At 41.8% G+C, this 26,196-nt stretch overlaps 1 protein-coding gene across 1 annotated transcript in view; it reads left to right on the top strand.

Moving 5' to 3' along the window:
• Positions 1 to 25,792, top strand: part of xylt1 (xylosyltransferase 1) — a 77,108-nt gene extending 51,316 nt beyond the window's left edge. Inside the window, exons 5-11 of the mRNA XM_022755523.1 lie at positions 763 to 843; positions 2,283 to 2,499; positions 2,826 to 3,002; positions 6,233 to 6,498; positions 11,763 to 11,961; positions 18,148 to 18,481; positions 22,528 to 25,792. Coding sequence (XP_022611244.1) covers positions 763 to 843; positions 2,283 to 2,499; positions 2,826 to 3,002; positions 6,233 to 6,498; positions 11,763 to 11,961; positions 18,148 to 18,481; positions 22,528 to 22,850 — 1,597 coding nt within the window. The 3' untranslated portion in view covers positions 22,851 to 25,792. The remainder of the gene's footprint in view (positions 1 to 762; positions 844 to 2,282; positions 2,500 to 2,825; positions 3,003 to 6,232; positions 6,499 to 11,762; positions 11,962 to 18,147; positions 18,482 to 22,527) is intronic.
• Positions 25,793 to 26,196: the final 404 nt, after the last annotated feature.

The raw sequence follows: 26,196 nt of genomic DNA, 5'->3' as shown, positions 1-26,196 counted from the left end.
TCCTCTTTAGTTTTCAGCCAGGCCCCTAGAATAGATAAAAGACCTTTCCCTGTGGACCTCAAAGGCCACACTGGCTCATATGGTGCTAAAAGGTCATAAATGTAACTGGGAGAAAGAAGAAGAAGAGACTTTAAAGTGATCAGTAAAATCTTAAAAATCAATTCTAAATCGTACTGGCAGCCAGTACAAGGAAGCAAAAACAGGAGCCATGTGGTCATGTCACTTGGTTCTGGTTAAAAGCCTGGCAGCTGATTCTACACAGTCTGGAATCAGTCAATAGATCTTTGGCCAAGACAAGTAAAAAGGCTGTGTCAATAATCAAGGCGAGAAGACATAAAAGCATGTAAAATGGTTTCTGTGTCTTTCAGAGTAACCAAAGATTGTATTTTTTAAATACAGCATACTGAGATACAGAGCTGTAGGAAATCATCCCTCCCTTACCTGTTTTATTAGATCAGGAGGAGGCGGACAAGGAAGAGAAATTATAAAAAAGTTAGTTCCAAATCATCTCAAATGTTTGCACCGTGCTGTGAACATGTTTATTTCTGCTGTGACTTTGGTCATTTAACATGCGAGTCGGCCGTATTATTGCAGGTTTAAGGAGCTTTTCCACAGCAATAAGTAACAGATGAATTCATTTGCATAATTTAGCTGCAAAACTCACATTGTCTCCTGTAGCATGTGCAAAATCAATGCTCCACTTCTAGCTAGGCCTGACCATTTGTTTTCCTGTCAAAATTAAGTAATTTTCTCTCATTCCAGGACCAATAACCAGCTGGTGGCCTTCCTGTCCAAATACAGAGACATGAACTTCATCAAGTCCCATGGCAGGGACAACGCCAGGTGAGATGCAAATTTTTTAAACTTCATTTTAATCTCCCCACAGCACCACACCCTCTCTCTCACTCTCTCTGGTTAGCTGTCCGTTTCTCTTTCTTACTCTCACACACACACACACACACACACACACACACACACACACACACACACACACTCCTGCCAGCACAGCGTGGACACTGAATCATAATACAATTAGCTCCCATCTGTGGCTTCATTAATTAACCTTCTTGGTGGGTTGAGTTAGCGAGGTCAATGCCAGGACGCCCGTCTCTGCCGCCGCCCCCTCTGCTCTCCGCCCCATCACGCCCCGGCGGCAAACCAGTCACCACCCGACACTGTGGGCAAAAATACCCCAAAAAACACATGAGAAAAATAAATATTTAAAAAAAACACCCAGCATGGATGCATGAGTCAGCGTGACTCAGCAGTACCTTTTTGTTTTTGCAGTCACAGTATTTTATTCGGTGCTGTTTGATGGAATGGGTTTTGTGCCTGATTTAATTCTGTATTCACAACAGCAATGATCTCGGTAATCCACCAGTATGTGCATAGGTTTAGTCGGCTAAAACAAACTAAAATGCTTGAAAAATGCACGAGCGCATTTCCAAAATGTCATCTGCGTATGCGTGCGTGGTGTGCCGGTGAGCCACAAGGTCATTACGTCAGCGGTGTTTGTCACCGTTCACAGAACAGAGGGAACAATTTGACCTGTTTGCCCTGAATTTGACTCCCTCTATCTAACACTCGATACACTCACAGGAGTAACACCATCCATTATGTATGCAGGGTGTCACTTCTCTTGCTGTTGATGATAGTGTGTAGAGACAAGTGCGAACAACATGTCAAGTCATTTAAGGCCAAGGATAGGAGACGCATTTTGCAATAATGCAAAAGGGAAATCATATTTGGATATACAGCTATTGCGATACTGAAGTTTTAACCAGTGTAGCAGCTGAGGCTCTGCGTCCACCTGAGCATATATTCAGTCTGTTCTCTTTTTTTCTTAGCTCAACTCTTTCAGTCTTTACCAATATTCACCAAAACACCCCCAGAGCAGATCCAGATTATAATGCAGACATTCACCTCGATTTAGTTACAGGCAACCAAAAGTTGTTTCCTCCCGCATGAGGGTGATGTTCACTGAAGTTTACAGTAAATACGGTCCTTTTGTGACAAGCTCGTCTCCGAAAAATCTTCCACCGGTGGAAAGTAAAGAGGAGAAAAAAAGGGAGAAAATGCAAAAGCCGCTGATATTGCACAAGAGTATAAAAACAAGAACAACAGAGGGTTTGTTTTTTATGTAGAGGGTATTTTTTTGAAAGACTGACTTTCACTTGGATTTTGGCATCTATAAATAAATTCACTCAAATGACCAGCCCTAAGTGTTTGTAGATTTAGTCCGCAGACAAGGGTGTAACCGCACCTTTCTGTGTGTTTCTCAGGTTTATCCGAAAGCAGGGTCTAGACCGTCTCTTCTACGAGTGCGACACCCACATGTGGAGGCTGGGCGATCGGAAAATCCCAGAGGGCATCTCGGTGGACGGAGGGTCTGACTGGTTCCTTCTCAACCGCATGTTTGTGGAATATGTCATCAACTCCAAGGACAATCTGGTCACCAACATGAAGCGCTTCTACGCCTACACTCTGCTGCCTGCCGAGGTAACACGCGCACAGACAAGTGTTTCTTAACCTCTGACTGACAGGTGAGCGCTGCTTTGTTCTAACACGGCATGGTTTTTAGAAGCAGAGCTCTCTGTTCTCTTCTGATGGCTGTGTTTGATGTGCAGGGGAAGAAAAAGAAGTTGGACATAAAATCATAAAGTGAAGGGAAAGTGTAAAGGCTCACTTGGAAATTGGATGTTTATCATGAGCTACTGTGAAACTCTCTGCTGCTAGTCTATTTCTTTCAGTGAGTTGGATGGTGTAAAAAAAAAAAAATACAATTTTCTAATTTCGTCTCTCTGTCTCTGTTTCTCGCTCCCCAGTCGTTCTTCCACACAGTGCTGGAGAACAGCGCACACTGTGAGAGCATGGTGGATAACAACCTGCGCATCACCAACTGGAATCGTAAACTGGGCTGTAAGTGCCAGTACAAGCACATCGTGGACTGGTGCGGATGCTCCCCTAATGATTTCAAGCCCGCAGACTTCCACCGCTTCCAGGTAATGAAAACACATGGCACTGCTGTAGAGAAATTCACTTTCTGCTTGTAATCCCAACCAGTGACGAGTGGACAGAAACCGAAAGGAGAATTCGATATGAACATTATGTAAAAACACTGACATATATTTGTTCCTATAAGACATAACCCATGAGATGTAAGTATTGTGTTGCCCATGTCAACACACTCATTTAGCTTTACAATATCAAAACACTTTTACTTAAGTAAAGAATCTGAGTGCTTCTTTCACAATTTCAACAAACTATACATTAAAAAGTGCATTTGGAGATAACAATAAAGCAACATCTGCAACTGGTGAGTCAAAACTACCCTATTCTGAATTTCACATATTGCTACAGATGTGCAGTCATTGTAAAACATCGTCTCTCCTCTGTCTCTGTGTCACAGCCATTTAGGAAGCTAGAAACTCTTACTTTACTCTTACCCTTACTGTAAAAGGTGCTAACTTCAAGCAGAGGTCAATCAGAGACATGTGATTAATCTAAAATGAAAATAAAAAGAAAACTTCACACTGGTGGATGTTTTCAGCGCACACACCGCAGTATGTCGTGGGAAATCAGCAGTAGTCAATCTCTAAATTCTCTGCCCTCAAGGTCTGTCCTCTCACCCTCCGCATCCAGCCTGTTCCCACAGCTTTCACAATCAATATGTGCAAAATGACGTCTTTATTAGTATGACCCAGAGAGGGGAAAAAAATTATTGGTAATTAGATCCTCTCTGCATTGGGTATGAGGGGGAGGAGAGGGTTAGTTAGCTTTTCAAAATGAAAGTGAATGAGTGGCGGTGACTGTGGGACCCCAGAGAAAGTCAGTGTCACAGTTTGACTTGTAATGTGCTCCTACAAAGTAAAAGCTGCAGTACAAAGTGAAAACACTCTGCTACAGTTAACTATCCTTTAAACGCTGTGACTCACTTCATCTCTCCTGTCCTTCACATAACAGTCAGAGCCGTGGCACTGACCTCAGTTCCCCCCCTCGCCAGACCTGACTGCCGTCTGTCTCGCCTCAGTCTCTGGCAATTCAGTGCCAGCACATTACCACAGGTCCTTGGCACCGCTGCTGGGTCTGGTTGGCACCCTGGTATCAGTGAGGTCCAACCCTGGGAACAAAGCAGCCTTTCCAGAAGCCAGCCAGGCCCCGGTATTAATAGGACTTAATATCCCATTGAGCACACGATCCAAGTTTCCCTTTGAACCTCAGCAGAAGGAAAGATACAGACAGTTAAAGTAGGCTTGAATTTGGTTTGCAGATGAGAGGAATAATTCAAGGTACAACTGTTGAGTTTCCCACATCGTGATTTTGGAGTGCACTCACCAGGGGAGGGGTAATTCTGGAGAGGAAGAGTGGTGCTGTGCCTTTTGTCTTATAGCATCATTGTTTAGTAATGTGTTTCAGAATGAGGTGCATTTGGTAAGTCTGTGGGAAAGACAGGCTGTGACAGGTTGGCGCTTTCAGATGACTGCACAGAGGATATGTCAGAACGCACAAGATCTGGGAACGTGTAGATACACCTAAAGAAAAAAAAAACCCCTTCCTTCATGTTTCATTTGATATCTCTGGCCAATCACAGAGGATTAATGCATCATCTGGTGCCGTGTGAAGCAGCAGCAACATCCCACAGTTGCCACTCCCGCCTGAGAAAACTGTGAAGTCTCAGAAATGCGCCACAGCTTCATTAGGTCTCCTTTTTTAGCAGGTAACACCGAGGTGTTCGGTGCTAGGTAACTATCAGTAAATAGTTTGGTGACTGGGACTGAAAATATGTCTTTGTGTGGAAGCCAAGTTGTGGAGGCGGCAGATTTCATGATGCACCATCAACCACACGAGCAACAGTGTGGCAGGGACAGAGAGGGTGAGAAAAAGATGGGTGGAGCGGAGGAGGCAAGTCAGAGCGACACGTATAAAAAAAAATTTAAAAAAACTGTTGAGGGAAGGGATGATGAATGGAAGGAAAAATACAGAAACGGACAAGTCTGAGAAATCATACAGCTGCCGGTGTAAGGCATCTTCTTACCTTTTCTTCGTCAAGCACCTTTGGCCACTAACAGTGACCGTAATTCCTGCGATCGAGCTGTCTGACACAGACGCTCAGAGTGACTGGCAGCCCCAGTGAAGCACCCACAATCCCTTCATCAATAACTTCATTGTTATGCCATTAGGTTTTAAAGACCTCGCCCACTACATCATTTGTTTTCTTCCCAAATTTCTCCCAGATCTGCCCTGTGTATGAAGTCACAGAGTATTTAATTCTGCTCTGGTGCCCCCCCCCCCCCCCCCCCCCCCCATAAGACAGGGTATTTAAGATGGGTAGTTTCCTTGTTAATTCAAATATTATAGGGAGTGCATTGTGTTGACTCACTACAATAATGTTTAATTGACTTATGAGGACACAAAGTGCAGTGGTTTCCAAACCTGTTGGGCTTTAAGGCTTGAAACCTTAAAACAAGGCAATATCAACCATGTAGGATCTTTTTTTTTGTCTTGTTTTATTTAGAATATCTTTTAGAGCCCTGAAGAAGCATATTTAATATATTCAATTAAAAAAGAAGAAGAAAGCAATGCAAATATTAAAGTCTGAAAAGGAAAGCTAGAAATAAAGTATCTCGCTGATTGTAGCACCAAAACACACCTCCAATCCTCCAACAGAAATGTTGATGGTCTTGCATTGTGGGTAATGTGGCGCAAGGTTTTGACAAGGAAGAAGAATGTGTTAAAATAAAAAGATATGAGTCTGGTTCTGTTGCCATTTTTTTTTAAACTGTCCATCTTGAGTCCAACAGTGTTACAGGAGTCTTTTAATCACCTCACAACACCTCAAATTTATCTTGTGACTCCTTGTGGGCGTCCTGACTCCCAGGGCGGGAAACCCCTGACATAGACCGAGCACATATAGACTGTTTGTTCTGCAACTAAAAGAATGAGAGAGACTGAAGAGAGTGTGTATAATAATTAACTCACTACACCATAGAGAAAAAGATTTACCTCCTTCCTCTCTGCAACCTTCTACCTCCTCTACTCTTCCTCCTATCTTCACTTTCTTTCTTCTGTCCACACGTCACTTCCACACACATCTCACACATCACATTTGTTCCCCTGCCATCCTGGCGCACCACCATGGCTTAATCTTCGCCTTTTTTCTTCTCTTTATCTCATCCCTCCCTGCTTTGCTGTTCTGGTCATGTCCCCCCCCCCCCCCCCGTTCCCTCTGCAGCAAACAGTGCGGCCCACCTTCTTTGCCAGGAAGTTTGAAGCCAGCGTGAACCAGGAGATAGTGAACCAGCTGGACGCCTACCTGTTTGGATCATTTCCCCAAGGAACGCCAGCGCTGAACTCCTACTGGGAGAACGTGTACGACGAGCCAGATGGCGTGGCCAGCCTGTCAGACACGCAGCTCACGTACTACCATTCCTTCACACGCCTGGGCCTGGCCAGGGCGGCCGCCTCACTGCAGGGAAACCCGAAGGATCACAGCTGCAGGTTTGTTTTGTAAACACACGCAGATTCACCTATGCAAATACATCTTCTGTTTATGTTCTGTTCTACATCTACACACACATACACACACACACACACACATACACACACACACACACACAAACACCCCATCATCATCATCATCACAGCATCATTGCGCACCTGCACCCACATCCACAGGTGCACTGCAGTTCAATTATGCCCTCAAAAGCCACCCACACCCATGTTAGCATGAGAAACCACAACATGTATAAAAACCTTTTTGTTTCTCTGTTGTCTCGGTCTGGGATCGCATGTCATGGAAATAGGACAACAATGAATAGTTCCAATCAGCAGCTGAGAACTCTGGGTAATGCTATTCATTTTGTAATACGATATTTTACTCTGTCAGTTTATCCCTGAAATAATGAGGCTATGTAGGTCATTGTCCCTTCCAGCCAGTGTATTATTATTGGTGGACATGTATGAATTCCAGAGTGCTGTTAACATATGTGGTTAAAATGAAAAGGGTTAAACCGCACTGTGCTTTCATATTTAATGGCCAAATGGAACATTTCATCTTGATGGACTTCAGTAAGGATTTTTGCAGCATCTGGTGTTGGAGCATTTTCAGTTTAACTTTCCTTCAGTTTATTCACACAGTGATGAAGCCCAGACGCAAAGTGGACAAAAAAAAAAAAACAAATGGACAAATTAAAAATGCTGATTCCAAACAGAAGGCAGAGGTGTAAATGGCTAATTTGTGTGACAGAAAGCTCCACACATCTCATAAAAAACAGTTTACCTCGGAAAACTAAAGATAAAGCAGACAAACACAACACCTACACTACTAAAAAGAAAGATGAGAAGATGAGATCTTTATGTTCAGCTTAATGACATCAACAAACATTAAGATGACTTTTACCCTCATGAGACAAGATAACACAATTTAAATAGAGCACAGCATGAGGGAAAACAGTTGTTTTAACATGATCTGAAGACACACTGTTCTGATGGCCTATAGTTTTTGTTGGTAATCATCCAGGATGCTAATTCTAATTGCTCTGCTCAGGAAATCTTCACAAATCCTCAGGTGACTGATAGCGTCTTCACTCGCTGTTGTAGATCCTCCCTGCTGCTTTGTGGGTGTTCTGTAGAGTCCTGCGGGTAAAAGCCAAGCAGAGAAAGGAAGCATGTTTTCCATCTGTCAAACCTCAAAACCATCTATCCGCTACAGCTGTTTCTACTCATTCACTGCATCTGTTAAAAGAGAGATCAAGAACAGACCAAGTTAAAGGTGGCTCCGTACGTGTGTGTGTGTGTGTGTGTGTGTGTGTGTGTGTGTGTATTTGCATGCATGAGAGAGACAGAAAGTGGGTGTCTCCAGATCTTAGTCATTGCCAGGAAATGAGCCTGTGAGAAGAAGCATTTCCTCTGGCCAAACAAGCAGACTCAGCCTTTAACATTTACATGTAACAATTTTAAATGGCTGAGAGGTCAAAGGTCACGAGGCAAGGAAACTAGTGAGAACTACCGAAAATGTTGACGTGTCTGTGTGTATGTGTGTGGGTTCCTTCCTTTGAACATATACACAGAGAGAAGTGTCACGTTATGTGAGTTGTATTAAATCTTTTGGGTTCAGGTCAAGTCAGAAGTCCTCCTATGCAAACTGCAAGTCAAGATAAAGTCTGTGAGGTGTCGGATTGATTTCGGTGTTTCCCCTCAAAACTGGTGTGATAGTGTTTTACTCAGCTGAGTCCAAAGGCTTTCATTGCATTTTATTAATGAAAAAATCAATAGCACAGAATAACATGTGAAAAGCAGATATTGCTTAATGGTACTCAGTTCTAGGACTAAATGAATGTTTGTTTGTTTTTTTTACATTAATCTGTAACATATATTTCCACAGTGACTGCATTACCATTACAGCTGCAACCATTCATGGGCACCTATTCTGATTTTCGTTTTACTCATTTTAACCAAAAATATCAAATACTTGCTGTGTCTTACTTCTCAAATGTGAGGATTTGATGTTTGTCATCATCACACATGAGAGTAAACTGAATATTTTGGATTTTGGACGGTTGATCAGTCAGAATTAGACATTTGAAGACACCACCGGGGCCTATGGGAAGTCATAACAGGCATTTTTCACTATTTTCTGGCATTTTGTAGAAATAAAGATGAATCAAGCAATCTTAAAAGTAACTGGCAGATAAATCATTGATTGCACTCTAATTAACATTACATTTAAGTAACACAGATAAGTTTTTAACATTAATTACCTGTTGATCTTTGAAAAGCCAACAGGGTTCACATCTCTGTTGTGAAGGTATTTCCATAATACTTAAAAAGAAATATTCTGTTTGCTGCACAAAAATAATAAATAAGAGGTGAAAATTTTTAACGCATTCCCTATAATTGCTGGCTTCTAATATTTTATATTTTCATACAAAAATAAGGAGTTTTTATACTTATTGTGTTTTAGAAAAAGAGCAAGGATATATGTCATTTCTGAGTCGTAACCTAAGAAACGGGTTAAAAAACAATTTTTTCCGAACAAACAGAATTTTTTTTAATTCAGATTGTTAGAGGACTCTTTGTGGTATTCTTGAAATACCATCAAGACAGCAGTAAACATAGTTAAACAACAGACATTGCCAGGCGTTTATTTTTCAGAAGAATGGATGCCTGGTTCTATGAGTTGAGAGAGTAATGGTAACACATGAGAGGCCCAAACTGATGTTACGTTGTGTTACATAAGCTACGCTGTTATATAATATTGTAGTCTACTTCTACTTTTACTGGATGGAGACCATGAATAAAACACTCCTTCTCATTATTCTGTGTAATATACAGACACAAAGGCACAACTTTTAATCTTCTATGTGTTTCAAGGCAAGTGTATGATTCTACTGGATGAAGCATATGAGCTACAACAGTCACACGGCTGCAGTGAGACATTGTTCAGACTGGGCTGAATAAAAAAGAAATAAAAACTGAAATGAGCCTGGTGATTTTCTCTTAATTCAGCCACACTCTGGTTTATAGCCTAATAATTAAATACACTGTGTGTGGCGTGACTGCACAAGGCCTGCCTAGAGCTTTCTTATTTATGTTTTATTGATCTGGAATTTTCCTGATGAAGCCAAGTAATTAAAACCAATTAAGTTTTTTGCTTTCAACACTAAAGTAAGTCACAGCAGATGAGTTGGCTTTTGGCAACTTATGTCTACATGAAGTCCTGGTCTCATGTCTCAAGCCTGCACAGATATGGTGTGTGTATTTAATAGGAACACCTATCTGATGCTAATTCTGTCTAATACAACGGTCCTGCAGTAAGTCCTCCTTCATGAAGGTCACAAGGTTCAGTTGTTAAAGATGTGTTGATTCAACTGTTTGATCGTTTTGGAGGCTGCAGACTGTGGTGCTGTTCAACTGTGTCGTGTTATGTTGACAGACGATCCTGTTATTTTGTCCACCTCATTCAAATGAGTGAGCGTAGTAAACAGCGCACTCACCTCGCTGTGTAATGCAATACAGTTCAACAGCACTGTTGCAGGACTGTCGTGTTAGGCTGCATTAGTTTTAGATAGGTGCTCCTAATGAACTAACAAGTGAGTGTATTTAGCATGCATGTAGAATTCAGATGTGCTACCAACAGATGGATGGGTCAGCCTCAGTGTGGGACTGGAGCAATAGAGAGGAAAAAGGCCACAGAGAGGGATTTGGCTCTTTTAGAAGCCCGCTGTGACTCGACTGGAGAGACTGTGGAGTAAAAGCCTGAATGGAGCTTCTGTGCAGGCTACGCCCCGGCCCCCTCTCCCTGGCTCTCACACTGGCATCCACACCACATCTCTTTTGGGAAAGACAGGACAGGGAGGAGTGAGAGCTGAGAGACGCGGACAGAAAGCACGATGAAAGAAGAGGAGAGGAGAGGAGTGGAGAGGAGCAAAGAGGAAAAGGCAGATGGGAGAATAGAGAGGAGAAGAGAAGAGTGGGAGCAGGGGAGGAGGGAGTGTGCACTGCTATCCTTGTGGGTGTAAATATTTGCTGTTCTGCTTGTCAGGGTAGCATTTACTGGGACGGGTTGACTCCTGGTCCTTTAGTAGAATACTGATGAGGCCATGGGCACAGGGGAGCAGGGAGAGATGCTGCGTGTGTGTTAATCTGTGTGTGTGTGTGTGTGTGTGCCCAAGTGTGTGTGCTTGCGTGTGTGTGTGTGTGTGTGTATGCGCACCCTGGCACATGTAAAACCAGTTTAAGGAAGCAGAAGAGACAAAGGATGACAAATCTGGGCGAGAAGGAGTGTGCGGAGAGCAGCTGTGGAGTGTTCCCCAGCAGTGCCCACCCTGGCCCATTTTTTGTTTTTCCAGAAGTCACTCGGGCTGGCGGCCCCGAGGGCCGGCCCTCTGCCACGTATCAAGCGACACACAAACAAACAACAGACTAATCAGAGGGGCAAGACCTTCATTCAGCTTCAGCTGACTAGATGACCCAGTTCAACTTTGTTATGCAGACTTGTAATGTGTTTAGTTGGATCGTGTGTGTGTGTGTGTGTGTGTGTGTGTGTGTGTGTGTGTGTGTGTGTGTGCGTGCGTGTGTGTCTGTGTGCGTGTGTATCTGTGTGTGTGTGTGTGTGTGTGTGTGTGTGTGTGTGTGTGTGTGTGTTCAGAGCTCTGACTAATCTGAATCTGCTGCCAATACAGCCATGACTATTCTGTAATTTTCTGTAGCTTGCAGATTGCTGTGGTCTCGACTGTCACGTGTCTTCTTTAACTTCCACTTCAGAACCAGCGCACATGTTGTAGCAACCGACACATTGTAAAGCAATAATTAGTTTGGAAGAGGTTTGTTATTTACTTACTTCAAAGTTTTCAAAGGTGCTTGCACTTTAATGAAGTGTGATGAATGAATGAAGTTACTTATCTTCAATCTACTGTAATAGTCATGCAAAAGCATAAAAAAACAACCACCACTTAATGGGAATCATCAGCATGGTAAACACATGTCTTTGATCAATTGGTTCTCTGTTAAAGGTCATTGAATTACTGTCTAGCTTGTCACACACTCACAGAGCACATTGACTCCCCACTAACCTTCACTGCGAGCATACATTAGCATCCAGTCACATTAGCATGTCCAAGGCCGATCCCCTCCAATCAGTATCCAGATGAGTCGAGATTTTCTTCTCCTCTTACGCCGTTGGCCCTGAGAAGCGGCACAGCAGGTCGGTCAGCAGCTATCAGGTTTGCTAATGGATTCTCGCTTTCTTGATGCTCTGCCAGGTACTTCCCCATGGGCCACCCTGTGTCAGTGCATCTCTACTTCCAGTCAGACCAGTTCCAGGGCTATCTGGTCAAGCACCATGCCACCAATCTGGCCACCAGCAAGCTGGAGACCATGGAGACCTGGGTGGCACCCAAGAAGAACTTCAAGCTAACCACCCCTCCCAGCAGCACATTCAGCAGGTTGCAGTTCGCAGAGGTGAGTCAGCATATTGGCTTGTGTGGTGTAGCATTTATTTTTAATATACATCTAAGTCACTTGTTTGGCTTGAGTCACAAATCAGTCAGTGGTTGCCAGTGTCAGGAAATGAGTTCCATTAAAACCCTAAGCACCACACTGGAAAAACACAGCTATTCAGTATATAATTAGAGGTGAGATATACAGCTCATTGCCATGGTGACCTTATATTCATTGCTATGGCGACCTTGCCAAGACTCATAGCACCGCATCGCCACACATTTTGGTGCCTGTAATGGCCTTGTAAAATGTAAATTGATTGAATTAATCTAAGTTTATAGGGATGAGCGCTTCGTGTGCTGCTTATTTGTTGTTTCCTAATAGAACGTCTTCTCACCTTCACACTGGAATGCTTCCCTTGATTGTCTTGTTATGTTAATCTGTGTTTCTGTTTACCACAATGCCTGTTTAGGACACAGCCGCTCGGCTGTGATGTGACAGCCACAGAGTGTCTTTTTAAAAAGGACAAAATTAACTGAGTGAATGTAAATTGACCTTTTTCTCCAGTTTATCATGCACAGCTTTGCAGGAGGCAGAAATGTCAACAAATTTGTGAATATGTTTGTTTGCTTTTTTTGTGCCTGTGGACCACAGTCACACACCTTAAACCTGCTTGACCTTTTCCAGCAGTCTCAGAGTGAAGTCAAAGCCATGCAGACGCCCAGCCGCCGTGCAGCTCCCTCTTGCTAAGCCCTGTTTGTGTGTCTAGCCTATGAAACCGTGAGTGACAGAGAAGTGATGTGAGCTGTGGCTTTTATCTGGATGCTCAGCCCGAGAAAGCATTCACTGTCTGGCACTGTGCAGTGGCTGTCAGTCAGTCAGTCTGTCCATCTGTCATTCAAAACGAGAGCAGAAAGAGCTTAAATAAGACGGCACGGCGTAGCCGCAGTAGCTCTGTGCTTTTTGTCAACTTAGCAGATATGACCCATTATACTAAAGCTATACGCTGGAGTTTGCTAGATAAACCATATGGTTGGCTTAACAATGTGTTCCCTGTCCTCCTTTAGATATAAAGGAAGACAGATATGTCTTTCTTTTCACTCTTCTACTGCTGCCTCCCAGCTGGCTTTATAGGCCTTTTTACAGCATGATTTAGTGTAGGACCACTTACAGCCTGCACAGTTAAAATTAGTATTTCACCTCAAGTCAGATTTGACATTGAGAGGTATATTACGCTGCGTTGGATAAATCTTATACAGTAGAAGAGACTGACTTTGACTGATGGTTTAGTCCTCGCTCTTCCACGATGTGTAGTATACACACAAGCATATTGTGGCAGAGGATATACAGGGGGCGACAACAACAGCAACAAATGACGATATAATCTAATCCAAAAACTAAAACCTCAAAAATGAGAATTAACATTTGTCTGACGTAGTCTGAAAAAAGTTGAATCATAATCTTCAGAAAGCTGTTGCAGCACTAGCACTGTTGTATTCGATACTATAAGTTTTAGTTAAGTGTTAAGTGATTGTGTGCAGCCATTGTATTTATACACTGAAATGTGCACAAGAAGTAAAATGCCTTTATATTATCTCAGGGTCCAGATCTGACCTGTGGGACCATTTCATAAGGCTCCCACATGTTTAGAATTTACTGTCATTGTTTTTTTACACAATTATGATCTCCCCCAGCCTTTTATTTATGAGTAATCGATTCATTTCTTAACAAATCTTCAAAATCGAAGCCTAAAAAGTGGATTTTTATGACCTAAAATATCGAGCTGAGCCTCAGTGGACAATTTTATTAGCATACTTTAAACATGAATCCTGACGCCCACATGTCCTCTTATAAACCTAAAAAAAAAGGAAATGACCCTAGAGCAAAGATAGTTTCAGGAGAGCTGGACAATTGCTCATTTTTTCTTGAATGTGGAGTTTAATGTGACCGTTTCCTGCCTCATCAGAAAGTTGCTGCTTGGACAACAATTTCAAAGCAAGGAACTTTTTTTTGTGGTGTTCCCCATCAGAGAAAACTACCTGCCCAGTGTTGCCTCCAAATATACCTCTTTATGTCCTGCATGGTTAGTCACATTAAGTACATGATAGACTACTGACAGACATGCTAACCAGTTATCTTATTTGTATTTGTGTACTTTGACATTTTTGTGAAATACACGTATTTTATTTTTTGTCAAGAGTTAGATGAAAGGATAAATACCACTCATGAGTCTGTAGATATGAAGGTACCGCTAACAGCCAGTTAGCTTAGCTTAGAACAAAAACCCGGAAATGGTTGGAAAACTGGTGTTTCCAGTCTTAAGCTAAGCTAACAGGGTGCTGGTGCTAGCCTCATGTTTATCGTACAGATATGAAAGTGGTATTAACCTCCTCATCAAATTCTTGACAAGAAACGAAATAAATGTATTTCCCAAACTTAATGCTACATCTCTCAGGCTATTTGAGTCTGTTTTGATGCATCACACATCTCTCACCTTTTACCACATGGTTTTTTTTTTTCTTTAATCTTTTTAGCACAAAATGTTCTTGAACTCTCTCCACCCTCCCTTCCTTCTTCCATCGCTCCACTGTGTATCTTTATTAGCAAGCATCCATCCATCTTACCCATAGTCCCTCAGTAGTGTAACCGTTGCCCCGGGGGAGTCCTCTGATGATGGTGATGAACACCTGTGTTTGATTACCCCTCACAAAAAGTGCCACTATAATAAGCCTCTGAACAGAGCTTCGAGGAGCATTCGTGCCCTGTGGTTTTAAGCAGGGCCAGATGCAGACTGAGACTGTCCACGCCACTGCCTGATGAAATTGACCTGTCTTATTTAATGGAGGTGTCAGACGCGGCGCCAGCCAGCCGGTGACGTAGAGACAAGTTTTGTAGGGTCGCAGGGTCAGCAAGAAGAAATGGAATAGAGGTGGATTATGAGATTGGAGCATTTTATGTTCACTATTAAGACTGAGAAGAGGATGAAACAAGTGATATGGGTAAAAGACATGATTCATGAGGCGCATGTGAAGAAAAGTAAAGTGTGAAATGATGTACGAGTTTCTTCTTGTGTTTGCCAGGTCAACAGCAAAGTATAAGTGAGGCTTAAATCTGCTGAATTTTAACGATGGTTGTTTGTAGTTGGTCGAGATGAACGGAAAATCTGATTAAGTAGTTCAAGTGAGTGGAAAGAAGTGGTGAGAGTCAGGACAATACAGAAAACAGGTGTCATTGAAAAAAAAAAGGGGGGGGGGGTAGAGGTCACGAGACGAGAGAGATCCGGTCACCATTAGTTCCACAAACGCGTGTTCTTCTAAGTATAGCTATAAGCAAAAGACGGTCATAAGCCTCCGACTCGGAGAGCGGTCATAAGGCTTGATTGGGTGTAGGTCTTAAGCCAAAGCTTATTGGGTAGAAGCACCGAGGGACAGGTTAAGTGTGGAGGTCATCGTAAGCTATAGGCTGATGCTGAAATGGGCCAGAAGTTAATCCCTGTTTGACCCACTTTCATACTGGAAGAAAGAGTTTCTTGCTACTCTTGGCTTCCTTTGTTTGCCAACAGATATACCTTGAATATTACCACCAAGAGGGTGAAACTTATTCTTGCTCTTATTTCTAGCAGACTTCACTACTGTATTGTTGTATCACTACTGTTCTCAGGCCTCCCAAAGAAAACAGCAAACATCAGATAATCCAAAATACAGCAGCACGTCTTCTAAACCAAAACTAAAGATAGAGAATGCAGTCGGCTCTTCGTTGCCAATAAAACTGTTAATGGAATAGCTCCTGAATATTTATCTGATATGGTGGAGAGGTACGCCCCCTTCAGAAGATGCTAACTCTGGTCTGTTAAATATTTCCCAGAGAAGCACTAAGCCATGATGCTGCATCTATGTCATCGCCTCTCACCTAGCTGTTATGTTGTTATGCAATTTACTGGTATCAGAACTATTCATTATTTCAGATATGGGCTTTTGTATCGTATTTCATTGTATTGTCTCTCGTCTGATCGTTGTATTTTTATAACTTTTATTGATGTTGCTGTATGAACTCTGCTCTATAAATAAAATGATTATTATTACTATTATTATTAATATCATTATTATTATTATGAGGCAGACAGCCGGTCAACAAGTTGCGTGTTCACCTTATTAACCTTGGTGTACACACCATATGTGTGTGCTGGTGCAGAGAGAGGCGAGCCTGTGGAAGCTGCCGACTCATCTGGCCTGAAACTGCGGAACTGGACTGCTGCGCCAGTGCATAATTTATTTTGCACTTAGTTGGTGCATGTTGCCGAATAAACTACTGGCAAGAACCAGAAGCAAGTCTCGGGGGGGTCCCCTCCTACTCGCAGCATGTGAACATTGTCAGAATCTCCCTCTCACAACTCTCTAACTTTAGTCTGCAGGCTCTCTCCCAGTGGATTACAGTGAGATTCCTCCGTCAATACTCCCTTCATTTCTTTCTGGGGCTTAGAACGAGCGTGCTGCCAATCAATCGGGATGTAATGTGTTCCAGAGAGTTAGCCTTGAATAAAGTAATGAGCTACTGAGGTGCCAGACAAGAGAGTTGATTAGTAATTTAAAGAGAAAAGAACCAAGGTCCAAGGGGCGGAAATGGCAGAGGTCATTCCAATAATTGAGATGAAAGGGAGGTGTCTTTTACGGATGGCCGAGACACTCGCGCTCTTTCTCTGAGTGTCTCATTTATGCAAGTTGTGTCTATTTATACTGTTCATCGCAATCTCAATTCTCAAAGGATGTAATACAGAGTCAGTTCCAGGCAGCCATTGATCGTCCAGCAGGGTGAGGCTGTGTTAATCAGCTACCATTGTAAGGATGAGCGCTTCCTAAAGCCACCGTCCCTCTCACATTTCTCTCACCCAGGCATCTTTCACTGTCAGTGTGTGTGTGTGTGTTGCCTCCCTCTCTATCACCTTCTCTCTGCCATCAATCTTGATCGCTCCATGCCTCTTATTTTGCATCCCGTACAGTTTTGCAGTCTCTGCAATCCAACACACACACACACACACACACACACACACACACACACAGAGATCACACCTCTTCAGTTACAGTCTTGACCACAGTGACGACATTAAGAGTAATTGTACTCATGTACCTTTTCCTGATTTGGTCATTTATTCTCTCTCACTGCTACTTTCTATTTTTTTTCTTTTTCTTCCAATTGACAAATCTTGGTAGAGTGAAAGAATCAGTCTTCTATTGCCAGATCACAAGTTGAGAAACATAACCTCTAGTTCTCGGTTCAGTCAAACAAACACACTTATGGACACTAAATGTTTTTATTTCGTAAGCTTACAAGATGTAATGATCTTAAATTGGCTCATTGTTCCACTGGCAGTCCTCCAGTGTGTTACAGGCTGGCAGCTACTTCCATGCTCTGCAGCCAGCAGCACTGTACTCATAATACACCAAAGATAGATTTGACTTTGGTATTATCTGTTACATTTTTATATTCAGTTTATTTATCTCAAAACTGTCATAGAGAATGCAGCTTTCTCTGTATTTGTTTTCCTCCCTTTTTTTTTTTTTTTGATAAAAGGCTGGTCGGACAAAATCACCATCTTCCTCTGATTGGGTTTTTTTTTAACTGATGTCAGGTTGTAATCTTCCCCACTCTAGTTTCTGTTTGGGACAAATTTTGTTCACACTGCATACCCATGTTCACTGGCTTCCACCTCTCTTTCTATCGCTCTCTGAAATGTGTCCAGAGGGCAAACAGAGATGCATTTGATCTTCACCCCACTGGGACATGGGTGGGTTTTTAGTCATTCAGCTTCCCAAGCCTGCTTCTCATTATCCTTGTTAAAGAGCTACCAGTAGCTGGACGAATTGACTCAAAGGTGCAGGACGAAACAATCAGGCCTCTGCATATTATAACGTTATATAACGGCGGTGCGGAGCGCTTGGGCTGGAGTGTGGTGCTGTTTGATGAAAAATGCAAGCTGAAGATGATTTCCCATGATAATTCAGTGTAGATATTGGTTATCTTAATAGTATGGTCAAGTGGCTGCGCATGAACACAGTGTGTTACTTATTTATGATCACTGCGCACTACATGCAGCAGCAGGAGTGGATTTATATACCCTCATCTCTTGCACTTTTTGTTGTTGCTTGTCTCTGTTCTTACCCCATTCTGTCACTCACTCTTTTCGTCCCTATTCTTCCTCTCCGCTGTCAGATCGGCACAGAGTGGGATGCCAAAGAACGTATGTTCAGAAACTTCGGCGGCTTGATGGGGCCCATGGACGAGACGGTGGGCATGCAGAAGTGGAGTAAGGGGCCTAACATCACCGTCACAGTCGTGTGGATCGACCCCACCAACGTCATCGCAGCCACCTATGACATTCTGATCGATGCCAGCGCCGAGTTCACCCACTACCGCCCGCCGCTGAACCAGCCTCTGCGACCTGGAGTGTGGAGCGTGCGCATCCTGCACCACTGGAGCCCTGTGGCCGAGATGAACTTCCTCATCGCCCCGCTGTCCCATAACAAACACCAGCCCATACGACAAGGTGAGGAAGAGATTTAAATGGCTCCTGTGGTTGTCATGACAAGAACTTGCCATTTGTTTCATTTTAAGCATAACACAAAATGACTATTGATTGTGTTCCTGTGTTTGTGAAGTTTATAACATTGACTCTTTGTTGACTCTGTGTCACAGAGGAGTTGGCTGCTCATTTCTGAGGCTGGATTTTGTGCTTGTTGTAGTGTTGCAGTGCAAGTTCATTTACTCCAGCACTGTATTTAAGTGCAGTTTTGAGGTACTTGTTGACTATTACTCAATTACATTTAACTGACACTTCATATAATTCACAAAAACATCCATTCTACCAAGTAAACAAAATCTATAATATTTTCTTTGAACAAGTGAAAAAATCAGCCACTGTGGTGGAATAATATGTCTGTCTTAATAGACATCATTTCTTGAATTTTATAACAAGTTCATTATTTTTTGATTTAAGAGCAGTGGTGTCCTGTATTCTGTCTTCTTTTCAAAAGAAAAGATTTATTTCTAGAAAGCGTATGAGACAAGTTGACTTGTACAGGAGGCAAGCTGCAAGTTGGCAAAATAATATGACGAGACTAACAGATCCTTTTTTACACATTATTTTAAGAAGAAAAGGGACTCAAAAAATATTTTATAAATAGTTAATAAGATGGGGGATTTTTTGCAGCGTAAAACATAATATGATGCACAGAACAAAGCAAGACTTCAATCCACGCCTGTCTGACACAATGAACATTTTAAGCTTTAAAAGGATGGTATTTGTTGTACATTACTGCAGAGTGGAAGCCACTACATGGCCACTAGTACTTGTAATAAATTCATGATGGACAGGCTCATTTTAGTTTTGAATCACACCAACTGTCTCCTGTTATCTGTCACAGATCAGTAGTTGATATACAGGATGTTGGAAATGAAAATGCAGAGCTTGACTACACACAGTGGTTGTGTTTAACAGACTGAGAGAAAGTCTATATTCAGTTTACATTCTCTATGTTTTCTGTTTGACACCAACATTGTGCTATTGAGCAGCCAGAGAAACACTGCATTCACTGTGAAGTAACAATTGCCAGTTTAGGTGTTCCAAAATGTCTGTGCATGCAAGCAGACACACGCACACGCACACGCACACACACACACACACACACACACACACACACACACACACACACACACACACACACACACACACACACCCTTGTATTTGCTGTGATGCCCTTTCTAATCAAGCCTCTGGGCCTCTGCAGACCCTGGTTGTTTGTCATCAAGTCACCCCTAATAACCCAGTGAGCTGTTCATACATACTAAACAGAGTGTTAAACAACAGCGCACTTAGCCCTCCAAAAACAATGACACAATTAAATCAATCAGCCAGCATGGATAAGGGGCAGGACTGCATTGTTCTAGTCCATAAGCAGCCAGTTTGCTCTGAAAGTCGCATGAGAGTTGAGACGCTAGCTTCAGCATAATCACGTCTTTCTCTGTTTAATAATCTCCCTGAGCCGTTTTAATGATGAGGAGAAACAACAAATAAAGTTACAGCTTTTGTCTTTAACCTGAGTCTCAGGGGGGCTGTGGGGGGGTCTGTGAAACAGTGTGAATTAAATATTAATCACTAGTTTATGGCTGTTGAGGTTTGTTTGCATTACATAATTATGTTTTTGCCTCTCATAAAAGTATGGTTGGGGAAACTTGTCTGGTACTTATTTAACTGTGTGTCACCCCAACACATTTTTCCTATACTCAGCTGTCTTCCCTGCAGTGTTGCAGCTCAGGTATACGATTAGCAGTGTCAGATACACTCAGTTGCCTGTTTAATAGGTGCACCTATCTAAACCAAATGCAGCAGCTCAGCTCAAATCCTACCTTCATGAAGGTCATAATGTTTTTTATGAAACTGTTAAAGTTTAACTGTTTCATTGGTGATTCATTGAACATTATCAAACTCAAACCTGACCATTGTAATTTTTTATTGCTGGTAGAAGTGAAGACGCACTCAGCTCTTTTACATGAGTAAAAGTAGAAATACCACAGTGTAAGAATACTTCCTTTAAAATCTTAAAGTTCCTCTCCCGACATGTTTTAAACTATGTAAAAATACTCAGACTGTGATTAATATTTTGTTTAATATGGTTTTCCCCACGTAAAAAAAAAAGTGAGAAAAAAATGGAAAATTGGTTCTGGAAGCTCTTCTTCATTGAGAAATTCTGGATCAGGCCTTGTGCGGCTGCGTGCCGGGGTTGACAGATGAAAGAGCAGTGCGTATCAAGATGGTTAGTGTTAGAGGAAACATCAGAGAGACTCAGACTCAGATGGGGAGACTATTGTGACCAAAATCAGCAATTCGCATACATATCAGAGTGGTGAGCGTAGTTAGCATCTTTTATTTGTTTATGTTGTTTGTTAGCTTGTAACTGGCAGTGGCTGACACAGTGTTAGTGGTTGTGCTAACCAAATGTTTGGGTTTATTTTGCCTGCAGGTTGACAGGATTGGTTCATTAGGTTATATGACATATGAATCCCTGACTGTCTTAATCTGTTTTTATGAGACTGTCATTGGTTCACTGCAGTTCCAAAGTGGAAATACTCAGTCATGGTGTTGACTGTTTATTTCACTCATGTTATGTCTTGTATTATATAAAAAGAACATCATATGGATGTGTTAACAAGGTTGTAAACTTGATCAGAGGTGAAGTATTATCAGCTAAATTTAGTTATTATGAAAATGTATATAGATATTATTGTTTGGCTACAATAACACTATGTTTTAGCATGTCACAGATAAACAATTCAGTTGTTTTATAACAAAGGTAATACATAGCATACCTCTGCAGAAAATTTGGAAACTTGTGGCCAAAGTTACACGGTCTCACTTTATGTGCATTAGAATTGTTAGATTATTAGATTTAGGTTGTTTCTTTGGTCTCTGGGGCGACCCTTTGTTTTTCATGTAGATCAGGGATTGTGCCTTTAATTCACACATCATAAGAAATGGCTGACATGAAGTAAAGTTAGAATCCATTCAAATCCACACATTTAGCATATTTTACAATGTAAGGCCCCATAATTATTTGTAAATAACATTATCAACCTGTTTGTCTTTAAGTGGATATAAGAGTCATATAATAATCTTGTGTGTGCTTGGCTTACTGTGTGTGTGTGTATGTGTGTGTGTGTGTGTGTGTGTGTGTGTGTGTGTGTGTGTGTGTGTGTGTGTAATGTGTGCTTTCATCATTGCTGTTCCAGCCACCCGCCTATAATTTACTGGCATGTCTGGCACCAGGTTTCCCTCCTACATGCATTGCCAGTAAAACTTAATGGCGTGGCCTTCCACGAGCACTGGCAGCAGCAGACACGTGCATACACAAACACATGCACAACTATGATGCATGGTTTCATAACGCACACTGCAAAGCTAGCTGGCGTGAGTTGAACATGGCCTTGCCTGGTGGAGCACCTCATGTCTGACTGCATCTTTCTGTCACCAGCGCATGAAAAGCGCTGATGTCTGAAAACATCTGGGTGTGAGGGAGTTAGTGTTCCACAGCCACACTTAGAAGGGATGGCTCACGCCCCAGTTAGAGGAGCTGTGAGGAATTTACAGCTTCACTGGAGCTCAGGGTGGAGAAGGTGTTTTAAGGAGAAGTTGTGTCTACATTTTCTGTCGTCCTGCAGAGCTTGACCGTCGTAGGAAGAAAGAATGAGGGCGCGTCTGAGTATTTCTGACTGTTTCCAAAAAGTCAGCATTGCAGTGACTTGACATACCACATCAAAGACAGGGATTTAGGGCGTCCAGTGAAAAAAAAAAAATCAATCCAGGCAAATTAGCAAGCAGTTTAAGCTTTTCAGATAATAATCAAGCAAACCACGTTCCCCGCTTTGATATTTTTCCATTCATGTCTCCTTTTTTCCCTTTTCTCCCTTTCCCTTCAACTATTTTTTTTTTTCCCCCTTGACAATCCCCTCTCTCTGTCTGACCACTGGTTATCAACTCCTCACATATCATCTGTCTCTTCCTCTGCTCTGTCTTTCTTCCTTCCCAAATTTCTCCAGAGGATGCTCTGAAGCTGCACAACGGGCCAGCGAAGAACAGCTACATGGAGCAGAGTTTCCACGGCCTCAACCCGGTGCTCAACATCCCTGTCAGCCTGGGCTACGTGGAGCAGGCCAAGAGGAACGCGGCACTGACCAGCCTGGAGCTCGAGCATTGGTTAGACAGCCTTGTGGGTGAGCTGTGGGAGGCGGCCGACGTCTGCGCCGTGGGCCCTACTGCCTGTCCTGTCATGCAGGCCTGCTCCAAGAACCCTTGGAGCTCCCTGAGTCCGGATCCCAAATCCCAGCTGGGCAAACCGCGCGCAGACGGTCGCATCAGGTAGCAGCGAAGCCTCCAGCTGGACGGGAGGCCATGGCACAGGAGATTCACTGTTGATTTGTATTTATTTAAGGGGTTTGTTGCAGACGGGGGAAAGGAAAATGTTCTTCCTCTGTCTCGGGAGAAGAAGAAAAGAAAAGAAGAAGTGAATTTTTTTTGGGGAGGTTGGTGAGGGTGTGTGGACAGAAAGCACAGAGAATGATTTTCAGATCCTCCCACGGGGTTCTTCCTTGTTGGGGATTATGCTGGCTTTGCTATTTCAGTTTCACAGTGTATTTATTTTTCTTCTCATGGCTGAGTTTTACTGTGATCAAAACGTTGCAATTTTCGAGCATCTATTTTGCTGCTGAATGAATTATGAAGTCAGCTTTTAAAGCCCTGCACGGGGCACAGCGGTCATGGGAGTGGATTGTCGACACTGGTAGCAGACTAAGATCTGCTGCAATAAGGCCTTAGCTGTAAGACATATTTAAGGAGGTCGCCTGATACTGAGTTAAATGTGCCTCCTTTAGGTTTATGTCAGCATAAACAACATGAGATGATATCTGAACGCTCAGATAAACCCAAACAGTCGAAAAGATTATTTTGATACGACTCAAATGCAGCATCATTGAAAGCAAATTCCCCAAACTTTGGACAACAGATATTTTAGCATTATTAAAGCCAATTACTTCAAAGCTCTGAGTTTCTGATAGTCTGATAGTTTCTGATAGTGAGATAACTCAGTTTGTAAATCAGCAGAATAAAAAATTAACAGCAGCACAACTTCATTCAGTTCAGTGCCTGATCAGGATGTGGAACTGTTGTGGCTGGGCTCACCATCTGCTGCAGTCACATTTCGTAAATATGGAAAAAAGAGAAATGCAAATACAGAGGCCTTCTCATCATAATTACAACTATTTGGATTATAATAGAAATTTAATGTAGACATATTAGTGTTCTAAATTCATAAATGCTTAATTTGTGGTTGTTGTACAATAGTATTTTAAGACCTAACATTGACATAGTGTAGTTTTCTTTAATAAAAACCCAGATGTTGTGACAGGCAGAGGACAAAGAGAGAATTGTTTTGTCCATCTTGGTTTTTTTTTTTTTTTACCAAACTGCCTCAAACTTGAAACACGTTTATCTCAAGCTGACCTTAAAATTCTCATCCTAGCATTCCTTGTCATTTTTTTATTTTTTTTATTTACTTTTTTTCCAGTCATTTCAATGATACTTTATGTTGTACATAATTATACAAGAAGTCTCAAAAATTGTGTGAATGAGGGGGGGGTGAGTCCATGAGTCACTATTTATTTATAAGTTTATATTAATACTGATATTTTTAGTCAGTGACTAAATAACTGCGACGCTGCCTGGGCAGCATGATAAATATTTTTTTGTAAAGAAAGCCGCCTTTATTTACAAAGGCCAACACCCCAAACTTATACTGTACCTTTTTATGGCCCGCACCTGTGTGTTAGTTAGTGTTGTCCTGTCTGAATAGATCTTCCTGTCTTGGTTTCTTATATGGCTGTTTGCCAAGTGCATCACAAGAGAAAGCCACCCTGACCTATGAGGTCAGAGGTCAGCTGCCTAACAACCTCACCAAACAGAGAAGGTGAACAAAAACACTCCTCACAAGCGAACACATTGGACAGCGTCTGGATCGAAGGAGAAACTGTACTTTTTTGGTGTTCTATGGTTCCTGTCAGTTTCTGAATGATAGTGAGTGGTAGTGATCTTCATGCTGTGACAATAATGTACAATTTCAAGTGAATATTATATTGTGTCTTGATTGCAAAATGCATAATTTATGAGATCGGGTCTATGGCACCTTTTCAACTCTGATCTACATTTGAAGTACCTTTCCTGCCACCAAGACAATCTCTGGACATTTGAGACGAGTTAATTCCACCGAGACTGTACCACAACACATCTTTAACAAGAGGTACGGTCGCATATTTGTCTTACTTTGAAATACGTTTCATCTGAAGCCAATTAGGAGTTCAAGCTGTGATTGTCAACATTGTTTAGCCATCACACGAGCTAAGTGAGTGTTTTTGCACTGGCTAATTAAGAGACATTACTGGTCATTAATGTCAAGTTCACCTTGCCTCTCTGTCGGATGTGTCTATTATAATTGCTGTCACTCCTTCCCTCTCAAATCTACACTTTTTCTGGGGTTAGGTTGTAAAGGACAATTTGTTTTCCAATGGCTGGCTTCTGCTGCCATCTTTTAACTTAAAGTGCCACCGTGCTCTGAATAATTACTTCACACAATACATATTATTATGTAAGTTCAATGACAGTTTTGGAAAACGGTGAATTAAGTAAATGTAACTCAATGTGAAAGTCCTATTTTGTAACAAAATGATTAACAAATGAAGAAGATGTACATAGGTATTTTGTATTGAAATGTTGTTTAAAAGGTATCGTACATGTAAATACTGATGTGGTAAAAATGACATTGAATTATTAAGAGTTTTTAAAATGTCAATAATTGGGCACAAAGAGTGAATCGATGGTGTTTATTGATCAAAGTACATAACCTGTTTCAGTGTTTTTGGACAACAACCTTGTCCTGTTTGCCTCTCAGAGAAAATCACATGCCAGATTGTTGTTGTTCTTGCTGGAATGTATTGTTGAGCAACTGTTGCACAAATTTCTCTGACTGATGTTTCCCCCGTTATTTTTTTCCGGGGAGGCTCTGTGTGCCTTAGCTGACTTTTAGAACCTTCTCTGTCCATTAAAAGAAAGCCCTTATTTTGTTATTTCTTTTGACGTTATGTGAAGAATACCATGAGTCTGTCACGTGATTCACTGGTACTGCAACACCAAAAAGATGTCTGCTGTTGTATATATCATCAGGCCTTCTGTCTTTATCAGCTTTTATGTTGTTTTTTTTTTTTCTTCCCATTGGGGGATATGTTTTGATGACTTGACTGGCTTGTTTTACTTTTCTCTGACTGCTTTTTGGAAATAAAATTCTTTAGAAAACATCTCATGTGAACTCTCTGCTATGGCAGTAATATACTAGAGAGTGTGTTGTGGCTGATAACAAAACATTAAGCCTGCTGAAGCATCTTGTCCACCGTAACTCTGTTGTTGCTTATTAAATACACGTAGTTTTGCAAATATAGCCCAAGTCCATTTAACTGGGTAATACGATGCTTTTAATACAGTAAATTTTTATTCATTAAACTTTAATTTTATTTTATCATTTAAATTGATATATACTGTAGTGTTACTAGTGTACAGAAATTAGGTTTTAGCGTCTTATATATCACAAAATACCAGTGCTTACAAACAAGACTAAAGATTAAAGCTGCACCAATCAACATTTTTATATTAACAATTAATCAAAT

Source organism: Seriola dumerili, unplaced genomic scaffold, assembly GCF_002260705.1.
Source record: "Seriola dumerili isolate Sdu_G_001 unplaced genomic scaffold, Sdu_1.0 BDQW01000230.1, whole genome shotgun sequence".
Classification (NCBI taxonomy): Eukaryota; Metazoa; Chordata; class Actinopteri; order Carangiformes; family Carangidae; genus Seriola; species Seriola dumerili.
Note: the sequence above shows the minus strand (reverse complement) of the source record. Positions and strands in the feature narration are given on the sequence as shown.